Source organism: Alosa pseudoharengus, unplaced genomic scaffold, assembly GCF_046254945.1.
Source record: "Alosa pseudoharengus isolate Yale_2024_CS ecotype anadromous, Long Island Sound unplaced genomic scaffold, YU_APseudo_1.1 YU_APseudo_1.1_scf_3, whole genome shotgun sequence".
NCBI lineage: Eukaryota > Metazoa > Chordata > Actinopteri > Clupeiformes > Clupeidae > Alosa > Alosa pseudoharengus.
The window spans coordinates 1,587,772-1,600,271 of NW_027468718.1; the positions used below are offsets into that span (position 1 = coordinate 1,587,772).

The window sequence follows — 12,500 nt, forward strand, 5'->3', positions numbered from 1 at the left end:
AGGCAGGTGGTACCATGTTGTGTTGTAGGGTTGTGTGGACACATTGAAGACACAGGGATCTACTAGAGAGCAGTTAAACATGGCTGCCTCCCCAGACCGTCTGAACACGCGCTCGAACGACACGCCATAGTCCTTACACTCGTCATCCTGAGGGACTACACACACACACACACACACACATGCTTAAAATACACACTATAGTCCTTACACCCTTCACACTCTGTATATGACTGTGTGTGGTCATGATTAAAAACACACTTACTGTCAGCTGCTGTGGAAACCCAGGTGAGAAGAACATCAGCACACCAGCACAACCACAAAGGAGACATAGCTGAGATGGAGAGAGAGGGATGAAGAGAGAGAGAGGTGGATGGAGAGAGAAAGGGAGAGAGAGGGATGGAGAGAGAAAGAGAGAGAGATACAGAGAAGGAGGGAGGGAGGGATGAAGAGAGAGAGAGGTGGATAGAGAAGAGAGAGGGATGGAGAGAGAAAGAGAGAGATGGACAGAGGGATGGAGAGAGTAAGGAATGGAGGAGAGAGAGGGATAGATACAGAGAAGGAGAGAGAGGGATAGATACAGAGAAGGAGAGAGAGAGGGATAGATACAGAGAAGGAGAGAGAGAGGGATAGATACAGAGAAGGAGAGAGGGAGGGATGGAGAGAGAGAGGTGGATAGAGAAGAGAGAGAGGGATGGAGAGAGAAGGAGAGAGGGGGGAGAAGTGGACAGAGAGATGGAGGAGAGAGAGGGATAGATACAGAGAAGGAGAGAGAGGGATAGATACAGAGAAGGAGAGAGAGAGGGATAGATACAGAGAAGGAGAGAGGGAGGGATGGAGAGAGAGAGGTGGATAGAGAAGAGAGAGAGGGATGGAGAGAGAAGGAGAGAGAGATGGATAAGAGGAGGGTGAGAACGCTTGCTTTTTTATTGCAACTATCTTTTTAAAAAGATAGTTTAGAAGCATTGAGAACTTTGTAAGTGTGCAGACGGTTTATTAAAAGATAGTTTAGAAACAGTATGGTTCACGTCTACAGGCGGGCGCCATCTTGGGAAAACAGTCATGTGACAGTTCAGCTGACGTTGCACGGCGTTGGACTGGAGCAATGCGAGCTGAACTGTCACATGACTGCGTGTGTGTGTGTGTGTGACAGTTCAGCTGACGTTGCATGATGTTGGACTAGAGCAACGCGAGCTGAACTGACACGCGACTGTTTTCCCAAGATGGTCACGTTCGATTAGCATGAGAGCGGACGAACTCGGTACACATGTGTTATTAACCGCTAGATTCATTAAGCGCCGGAATTGTCCTTTAAGATGAGTCTGAAACATAACAAAATGTGAAGCGCTATGAATACTTTTCATATACACTGTACACACACACACACACACACACACACACACAGGGTTTGGGCACACGCACACACACATACACTCTCAAACACACACACACACACACAGGGTTTGGGCACACGCACACACACATACACTCTCAAACACACACACACACACACAGGGTTTGGGCACACGCACACACACATACACTCTCAAACACACACACACACACACAGGGTTTGGGCACACGCACACACACATACACTCTCAAACACACACACACACACACAGGGTTTGGGCACACGCACACACACATACACTCTCAAACACACACACACACACACAGAGAGAGGGCCCTGTGGCACACACACACACACACACACACACACACACATGGACCGTGGACATGGTACATACACACACACACACACACACACACACACGTACAAACACATGGACCGTGGCAGAGATGGGAAGTAACAAAGTACAAATACTTCGTGTACTCAAGTAGATTTTTCAGATATTTTTACTTTACTTTACTATTTATTTTTGAGGCGACTTTTTACTTTAACTCCTTACATTTTAACTTGAATATCGATACTTTCTACTCCTTACATTCTACAAAACTGGCTCGTTACTTTAGTTTCAAATCATTTCAGTAGCCTACCGTTATTATTTTTCACCTCATCAATAGCGGATGGGAATATACGTTGCACTTGACGCACCACTACAAGATGACTCGACAGATTTGGGCGGCATTCATTCGCGGCAAATCATTGCAGCTTGATGGCAGTAACGTTAACGTTAGCACGTAGTAGTAGCCTATGTCTCAATTAAATAGTCAAAAATGCCCTCACCTTTGGTGCCTCCCTAACTTCTAGCTGCAGTGTAGCCTATATCCTTAGCAATAAGTAGGCTAGATGCAGCATTGGGTCTTGAACAGGGATGTAGTGGAGGCTGCTAAACGCAAGTAGGCAAAACGCAGTTTAGAAATTTCATACATAGTTTCTCCACCTCTTATTAGAGTTTATCCACCTCTCAAAAGAGTTAATTCCCCAATTACAGCTGTTAGCATTTAAAAATCACACTGTATTATCCACAATAACAATATGTATATTGTACACTCATCAACACTCTATGAACCACTTAATGCCACTTGTATTGTTATAAACACTGACAATAACCTCCACCATAATCAAACATGTTCTTACTGTGATCACAGAATTCATAGTTTACCCACCTCTTATTATATATTTTCTGGTCTTGAAATATTCACAGGAATCCATAGGAATTAAATATTCATGTTGATTTATCCAATATTAGTTGTGCAGATGTATAGCCCATCTCATACACACCCATGAAGCCAACAAAGAAAATGCATAAATAGAGACTTTTATGTAATTATTCCATTTTGTGTAGTCATTCTATATCAGAACCTGACACACAATCCAAATAGTCCTCAGACCTCAGAAATGCATACTTTTATTGTCAGTATGCATTTTGGGTAACCAAAAGTCCTATGAGGAGTTTCCATAAGGCATTACAAAACGCATGACCATACCTTGGCAAATAATGGTCTAAAATACTGATTTTTTATTCTATATTGATCTACTTTTGCACACAGCTTCGCAAGACCTGGTGCTAGGGCTCAATTGCGTTTCTAAAATCATATCAAGAGACCTAGAGGGCTGAAATTTTGTCAGTTCAGAGATGCTTGTTATCCGGCAGAAAGAAAAAACAATATTCTAGGCGCTGTAACTCTGTGCCAGCGCTTCCTAAGAAACTGCCCAAGAAACAGGGCAACAGGTTATGGGAAGATTTAAAAAGAGAGACTGGCACTCTTGCCGCTGGTAACATTTGTGTGGTCCAGGTACCGTTGCATAAAAAATGGTTGTCATTCACAAAACTACTTTTACTTTTATACTTTAAGTAAATTTCCAAGCCTGTACTTTGTTACTTTTACTTGAGTAAAGAAGTTAAACCAGTACTTCTGCTTTTACCAGAGTATTTTTTAACACAAGTATTTGTACTTCTACTTGAGTATGGAAAGTGAGTACTTTTGCCACCTCTGGACCGTGGACATGGTACATACACACACACACACATGCACACACACACACACACTCACAGACACGCTCTCTCTCTCACACACACACACACAAACACACACACTCATTCTCACATTCCACATCTATCCACTAACTATTATGTAATTGTGTGTCTGTGTGTGTGTGTGTGATTTGAGCTTGTTCAGACACAGCAGGCTGGGTTGGTACACAGTACACACCTCTCTCTCCCTCCCTCTCCCTCTTTCTCTGTGTGTGTGTGTGTGTGTGTGTGTGTGTGTGTGTGTGAGCAATAGAGAAAGTTGGACTATTAGTGTGTCTAATTTTAAACTAAACTGTTGGAAATTGACATCACCAGCATGAGGAGGAGTCACGGCCGGATATGGGAACCCCCAGACCACCCCCCCCCCCCCCCCGCCAAAACACACGCGTACACACACATACACAAACAATCACCCCATAAGGCAAACAAGTCCATACGTGCACACACACACACACACACACACACACAAATCATTTCATAAGGCAAACAAGTCCACACACGCACACACACACACTTAATAAGGTGAAAGATGTGCTTCTGTTTGGACGCTTTAAGGAATGTATTGGGCACATCTGTATGCATACAGTATACATACACAATGACGCACACACACACACACAGACATACACACACACACAAGCACACACAAGCACACACACACAGACATACACACACACACACACACACACAGACATACACACACACACACACAAGCACACACATACATACACACACACACACACATACAGACATACACACACACACACACACATACAGACATACACACACACACACACACAAGCACACACATACATACACACACAATCTCTCTCTCTCGCACACACACAATCTCTCTTTCTCTCTCTCTCTCTCTCTCACACACACACACACACACATGTGCACACACACACACACAAGCACACACATACATACACACACAATCTCTCTCGCTCTCGCACACACACAATCTCTTATTCTCTCTCATTCTCTGTCTCACACACACACACACACACATGTCACACGCACACACACACACGCACACACACATACACACACAAACAAACACACACGTCACGCACACACACACACACACATACACACACACACACACGTCACGCACACACACACACACACACACACATACAGACATACACACACACACACACAAGCACACACATACATACACACACAATCTCTCTCTCTCGCACACACACAATCTCTCTTTCTCTCTCTCTCTCTCTCTCTCTCACACACACACACACATGTGCACACACACACACACAAGCACACACATACATACACACACAAGCTCTCTCGCTCTCGCACACACACAATCTCTTATTCTCTCTCATTCTCTCTCTCACACACACACACACACACGCACACACACACACACACACACACGTCACGCACACACACACACACACACACACATACACACACACACACACACGTCACGCACACACACGCACACACACACACACACACACGTCATGCACACACACACACACACACCACTTGCTCTGTTTCCCTCGCTCTCACTCATTCTTCATCTTTGTAACCTTTGGGTTGAGTTCCCACAGTCAGTTTATAGCTTCTGGGTCTCAGTCACACACACACACACACACACACACACACACACACACACACACACACACAGTAATAATAATACTACAGTTGTTCTCGATTGCTTTGATCTCAGTCACACACACACACACACACACACACACACAGTAATAACTAGATGTACCGCAGAGCGGTACAAAATATGACCGCCGCCCAGTCCAGCACATTTTTTCCACAAAAAGAAATCACGCTGAAAGGCCTATATGATTCTAACTGTCTCACTAAATTGCATTATCCACACTCAATTCTCACTGGTATCTGCTAGACAACAAGTACCAAAACATGATTAGTTCATAGATTTCACATGTAAAATTCATTTTATACAACCCCACCTCCATCTTGCCTGTTCATAATTATGAGAAATTCTTGATTGTTTGTGTTATGTTTATGTTATGTGTGTGGGTGTGTGTGTGTGTGTGTGTGAGTGTGTGTGTGTGTGTGTGTGTGTGTGTGTGTGTGTGCGTGCCTGCGTATGTGCCTGTGCATGGAAGCGTACATATGTCTACTGTGTGAGTATGTGTCATGATTACTGTGAATGTGTGTGTGTGTGTGTGTATCTGTTTGTGCACATGTGTGCACATGAACTGGGCTAACATGACCCCTGGAGGCAAATATACGGAAAAAATGGTCATCCTAGGCCCTACAGTTCTCAAGATATTCACAGAGAACTGTGTCTGGCCTACCCTCCTTTCGGGGGGTCCAGTCCAGCGGGGGGGCTACAGATCAAAACGAAAAATGACAGTTCCATGCTATCCATGTGGGGGTACATGCCCACCAAGTTTTGTGTACCCCGGTGTACAGGCCAAAAATTAATTTATTGTGTGGCCCCCCATGAACGGAATTCCACGAAACTTGGCGTGCATTCAGAGGGTGTCATAATGATCCTACACTTCCAAATTCGTGCAGTTTTGACTATGTTAGGTCACAGATACCTGCGATTACAACACCTCATTTTTACTTTTTTGTGTTTAACTAGGTGGCGCTATACATGAAATGAGTGGTTATGGAATGGGTTGACATGGCCCCTTGAGATCAACATACAAAAAAAATGGTCCTCCTAAACCTTACGGTTCTCGAGATATTCACAGAAAACTGTGTCTGCCCTACCCTCCTTTGTGCAGTCCAGCGGGGGGGCTACAGATCAAAACGAAAAACGATGGTTCCATGCTATCCATATGGGGTTACATGCCCACCAAGTTTCGTCTACCCCGGTCTTTCAGTGTCCCGGGAATCATTGACAGAAATTTGGACATGCGAAAAAAATAAAAAATAAATAAATAAATAAATCTGACTAAACCTATATGACCGCCGCTTCGCTGCGCGGCGGTCATAATAATACTACAGTTTTTCTTGATTGCTTTGATCTCAGTCACACACACACACATACACACACACACACACACACACACACACACAGTAATAATAATACTACAGTTTTTCTCAATTGTTTTGATCTCAGTCACACACACACACACACACAGTAATAATAATACTACAGTTTTTCTCAATTGCTTTGATCTGCTTAAATAAACTGATATCCACTTGGTCTTCACACACACACACACACACATACACACAAAATCATTGGAGTGGTCAGTTTGAATGGGATGATGGTGTTGAATGCTGAACTGAAGTCAATGAACAGCATTCTCACATACTGTAGGTGTTGCTATTGTCCAGGTGGGACAGGGCAGAGTGAAGTGCCGTAGAGATGACATCCTCTGTGCTCCTGTTCTGACGGAAGGTGAATTGGAAGGGGTTCAGTGAGGTGGGCCAGGATCAGCCTCTTAAAGTTATTATAAAGTCGTTCATCTAGTTATTGATTCTTAAAGTTATTATATAGTTATTCATCTAGTTATTGATTCTTAAAGTTATTATATAGTTATTCATCTAGCTATTGATTATAGTTATTCATCTAGTTATTGATTCTTAAAGTTATTATATAGTTATTCATCTAGCTATTGATTCTTAAAGTTATTATATAGTTATTAATCTAGTTATTGATTCTTAAAGTTATTATATAGTTATTCATTTAGTTATTGATTCTTAAAGTTATTATATAGTTATTCATCTAGTTATTGATTCACAGGACATTCAATCATTTTACTAACACAACGGTTATGAAGAAATATGGGTAACACTTTACGGTAAAGGTACATGAATTATCATGAATTCATGCATGAATGAATTCATGATTTATGCATATCTTATGAATCTTCAGGAATTGACATGAGTTCATATACTCTCATTCATGATGATGTTGTGGAAAAACTAGTCCACTTTCGAATCCACTAGCAATTTATCACTTGATTATTACTAATTAGCACTCTGGGACAAGGCGTCCGAAGGAGACAGAATAGACAGGAGATCTCTGAAGACTGCTGAATCTTTATTCACCGTATTGCAGTGATAATCCAGTCTAAACAATGTTCAGAACAGGTGTCAAGCAATAGGGTGAGGTGAGATGTCATCAGATGGCGGCCCCCGATGAGATCTACCATCAAAATGGCTGCGGCCTATCTTTTATACTCCTTAACCTTGAAGTTGGGCCTTCTCGCCCCCTCGAAAGATACCTATTGGCCTATCAGCATCCACCAAGGTTACGGATATTGGTGGGACCCCTTGTCATATCATGCATAAAAATTATATGCAAAACTGTCTGATTCTGTTTTTTTCCAGTTACCATTACCTCATCCTCTCGCTCTTTACCGTTTAGGCCCAGTGTCACTGTGCACTCATTCACCCCACTCTTTGACACCTGGTCTGGTCTGTTTAAGATGTGTACAGGCCTTGAAGTCTCATAATAATTGCAGTAATATCAAAGTTTATAAAAACATACATGCATCCTTTAAGTCATAGAAATCCACCACAATGACCTCACGTATGAACTAGTGCTGTCAGTTAAACGCGTTATTAACGGTGTTAACGTAAACCTATTTTAACGGCGTCAATTTTTTTATCGCGAGATTAACGTTCTTTTTGGTGTAACAAACTTTGTAGTTGTAGAACAACTACAACACCACACTGGATCTAGCTAGACCGTGCTGCATGTACACGCCCCCTTTCAGGGGAAAGGGAGCTGTTTGGATAATGGAAACCTAGTATAAGTATAAGTATATATACTCTTTTGATCCCGTGAGGGAAATTTGGTCTCTGCATTTAACCCAATCCGTGAATTAGTGAAACACAGCACACAGTGAGGTGAAGCACACACTAATCCCGGCGCAGTGAGCTGCCTGCTACAACAGCGGTGCTCGGGGAGCAGTGAGGGGTTAGGTGCCTTGCTCAAGGGCACTTCAGCCGTGGCCCACTGGTCGGGGCTCGAACCGGCAACCCTCCAGTTACAAGTCCAGAGTGCTAACCAGTGGGCCACGGCTGCATCAAAGTGGGGAGCGAAAAAGGTCTTACACTTACTAAATCTTGAAACAAACGTGAATAAAAGGCACAAAATAAGGTTGGTGTAAGAGTTATCTGTGTGTTTATGGGATTAATGTGACCATTATGTTCCTATTTTTTGCTCTTTCCAGTTTATAGCCTAGGCTACTAACAGGAGTGTCACGAATAGGCACAGTCAAACTGCCCGTGGCTGACTATAAGTTCGGCAAGCTTACATGTCATTTACGTTACATGTCATAACATCAACTAAACATAAGTCACACATTCATTCTATCACTTGTAATATGAACGTAGCCTTTTTTTCCTACAACTAGGTGAGATAATTGCTATGCCTGATATAGTTGGCTAGCTAGCAAGCTAACCGTTTTACATGGGATATGGAAGTGTAGCTACGTTCTGAATGGGTTGTAATGTACATCGTTTAGACATGAGTAAGTTACATAGCCTACACATAATTCTTCATAACTGCCCTGTTAGTGAAATGATTGAATGGCCTGTAAATGAATAACTAGATGTAACATCAAGGTGTGATTAGGCTAGCTGTCTTCAGTGAAAATCAATGATATAATGTTAATTGTTTTCCGCTAAAATGGGGCGTGATGCAGATTAAATGTAGCCTATCTTTATGATGCGCCTTTAGTAGTCTACGTAAAGGCATGCTGCACACACTTGTTTGGGCTTACGAGCTGGCCAAAGAGTAGATTCGTATAATAAACACCAATGCAGTTCTGAACTCCCGGTCAGCTGAATGGTGTTTTAAATTGCTGTGGACACCGATGCCGACATTAGTGCGATGCACTCTGCTTTCGACATTCATTTACTGCAGTGTTTCTCAAAGTGTGGTCCAGGGACCACTGGCGGTCCGCAAGCTATCCCAAGTGGTCTGCGAGCAGACGTGGTAAAATATAGTATAGATGCAATATTGAACCAACTTGTAAATCCAAACAGTTCTGCAATATTGCCTATGTAAGCTATGGCAGTTTAAATCATATTAATCCTCTGACACAATAAGTAGTGGTTCAGTGAGTAGGCCTATTGTGTAATATACTTTTGAAGTAGGTCTAATCTTTTTTTAGCTAGGTGGTCCGTGAGGGTTTTTTTATTGGTTAAGTGGTCCTTGGTCTGAAAAGGTTTGAGAAACACTGATTTACTGTACATTAGATTCCATTCTTTTCAATACAACTCTGCACACCAGCATCACACTTTGCCGCCGTGTAAATCACGATTCAGTTCTATTTGGTCGACGCTGCTCCATAAAATCCATTGTTCATCCAGTGTTTGCCTGTTAAAAACTTCGGCGCTGATGTGTGTGGCAAGTGACAGTGCACCATAGACTGTAGGCCTATAAAATGGCAGTGCACTCATGTCGAAAACTTCCTTATTTTCAACTGAACTCAAAGATAATGAATATAGTATTTTATGTTTGTTATGCCCTTTATTAGCTATATTTCTGAAGAATATATTGTGTTGCCTCAGGTCTGTTGCACATCTTTTGACATTTGATTTGAAATAATCAAATAGACCTACGTCTTAAAGTTAAGTTAATGAAGTAACTTGCTTTGCTTTCATTTGAATCCTAATCAAGATACACAATAATTGCTTTATATTGTTAATATGGACTCCTGGAAAGTTCAGAAATGCAAAATAATATAATTTTAATCATGCGATAAAATATGTGATTAATCGTGATTAACTATGGGAATTCAGCGATTAATCGTGATTCAAAATTTTAATCGTTTGACAGCACTAGTATGAACACCACATCAACTAAAGCAGGGGTGGGCAACTAATTTCCCCAAGGGGCCACATGACAAACTGGGACTGTTGAGGAGGGCCGGACCCAAAATACCGAACTCAAGTCTGAACTCAATTCTGTTCAATTCTATTCTGTTCTTGTATAACATTAAGTAAATCATATGGTTTTGTTTACTACTCGTAAGAACAGATTAAAATGTGAGGGAGACAAAGGAAAAACAGCAATATTTAATCTATGTCCAGTATTTAATCCTCATTCTCCAAAATGATTTTTTGACATTGAAATTTTTTTTCAGTTTTCAAAGACTGATATAAAAAAGTACTACAATATCTATATAATTAGGCTAGGTCATGAAAATGTAAAGGAGTCAGTACAACCGAAAGGCCTGTGCCACCATTTCATCAACACTCAGCAATATTTCATCATTAAATCATTACCATCATTAAATTAACTCTATGCAGAATTAGACTACGAAAATGTGGAGCAGACAATAGTAGGCTGTCATTAGTTAATCAACATGCACAAAGAAAACTATTTTAAAAATGTAGGCTATTTTTTTGCTTTAACTTTATGCATTTAACTGTGATTGGTCAACTCGCTCTGTGTGTTGAGCCGGCTGCTTCAAGAAACCTGTGGGTAGTAGCATCATACTAGTTCGCTAACATAAGCTTTGCAAATAAACTCAGACATATTTTGGTTACAATTACGGGGTTATCCGATTTTAAACTGTCTATCTGCCAGTAACGTTTTGAAATGAACACTTCGTATCGCCAACGAGCAGCAGTAGGAGTTCCAGTCGTTCTAACAACCTTTGCGGTGGTGAGCGACGCAGACATAAGAGACACAAAACTTTGAAAGGTTTACGCCGACGTAAAGGCAACTGCATTGTGTCGACGCAGAAGCATAAATTCTGTTCACCAGCACATCAGTGAGGGTGTTTACGTCGTATGCATCCACGCACAAATGTATGGGCGTACAAATAGCAGTCGCTTTCAAAATAAAAACAACGATATTGATTTGCATGCATTATCTCTATAGGCTCTTGACTATTGTTCTTTCACGGACCTTACGCGGGCCGGTCAGGGAAAGCCCACGGGCCGGATGTGGCCCGCGGGCCGTATGTTGCCCATGTATGAACTAAAGCATTAGGTGTGATGGGTACATCATCATGATTTATGATTTCTTAAGCATGATCATCATGATTTCCTAGGGTTATCATGATTTCATGCGTTCGTCATGTTTGTGGCCCCTCAACTAAAGTAGTGAATAATGACACGTGTTTAGAGAACTGCAAAGTTGTGTTCAAATCAGAATTTGAGCAGTGATGACCACATTTTTGGCAGAAAAATAAATAGTCATGATCATGCTTAATAAATCATAATTCATAATGATGTGCCCACCGTACTTAATACTTTGCAAAATGCACCATTGAGATCTATATGTTCTGTACCTTACCACAGGTTACTCTATACAACCACAGGTGGCACTGTGGTAACTCTATATAAAACATATTGATCTCAATGGGGCATTTTGCCCATGTTCAGGGTGGAAAATAAAAAAGAATGATTTGCATAAGACAAGTCAAATTGGTGTTTTTTAAAAGAAGGGATCATGGAGAATAAAGAAAAACACATTTAAAAAATCTTTTCCCACAAAGTGTTTGGGTGCTCTGAAAATGAGAACCAAAATAATTTTTCAGACTTGTGAGGTCTTATCTCAATAAGGAAAATAAATTAAGGGCCTATGTTGAGTACAAATATGTCTTCTGAAGGCCTAAACAGAACCCAGCCAAAACTCCAATAAAATTTTGATCAACTTTGAGGGATGGCTATGACCATGCAGGATCATCCAGACCAAACATGACGATTTTGCTACATACTATTCCTATTTATGTTCCAGCATTCAAAATTTGAGCCTCCTACATGGTTTAGTTCTTGCTCTATGGGCTTATGAACTTTGACAAAAAAAAAGACGCTGAACAAAATCGACACCCCCTCCCCCCGTAAAACTGGCTGTATCTTGTAAAGTATTGATCTCACATAAAATACATTTTACAGTGTGTCTCCTGGGTAACATAGGTACACCTGGTGATTTTTTCAGAATTTTTTGAGACCTAAGTGTGTGGGCCCTGGTGGAATTGACGTGGAATGACCCAGATTAATCGATTCCATATGACCTTTGACCCCGAGCCGTTCTAGTCAGTAACCATTAGACTGTAAAATGAAGGAGAGAGAAGAAAATGTGCTGCTTAGATCATTGATTGGAACATTTACTTTTAAAGA

At 41.4% G+C, this 12,500-nt stretch overlaps 1 protein-coding gene across 1 annotated transcript in view; it reads right to left on the minus strand.

Moving 5' to 3' along the window:
• Positions 1-12,500, minus strand: part of LOC143100010 (interleukin-1 receptor type 2-like) — a 32,204-nt gene that overhangs the window by 17,671 nt on the left and 2,033 nt on the right. The window contains exons 2-3 of the mRNA XM_076262939.1: positions 263-331; positions 1-155 (exon numbers count right to left, since the gene is read on the minus strand). The exon at positions 1-155 is cut by the window's left edge and continues 110 nt beyond it. Coding sequence (XP_076119054.1) covers positions 1-155; positions 263-329 — 222 coding nt within the window. The 5' untranslated portion in view covers positions 330-331. The remainder of the gene's footprint in view (positions 156-262; positions 332-12,500) is intronic.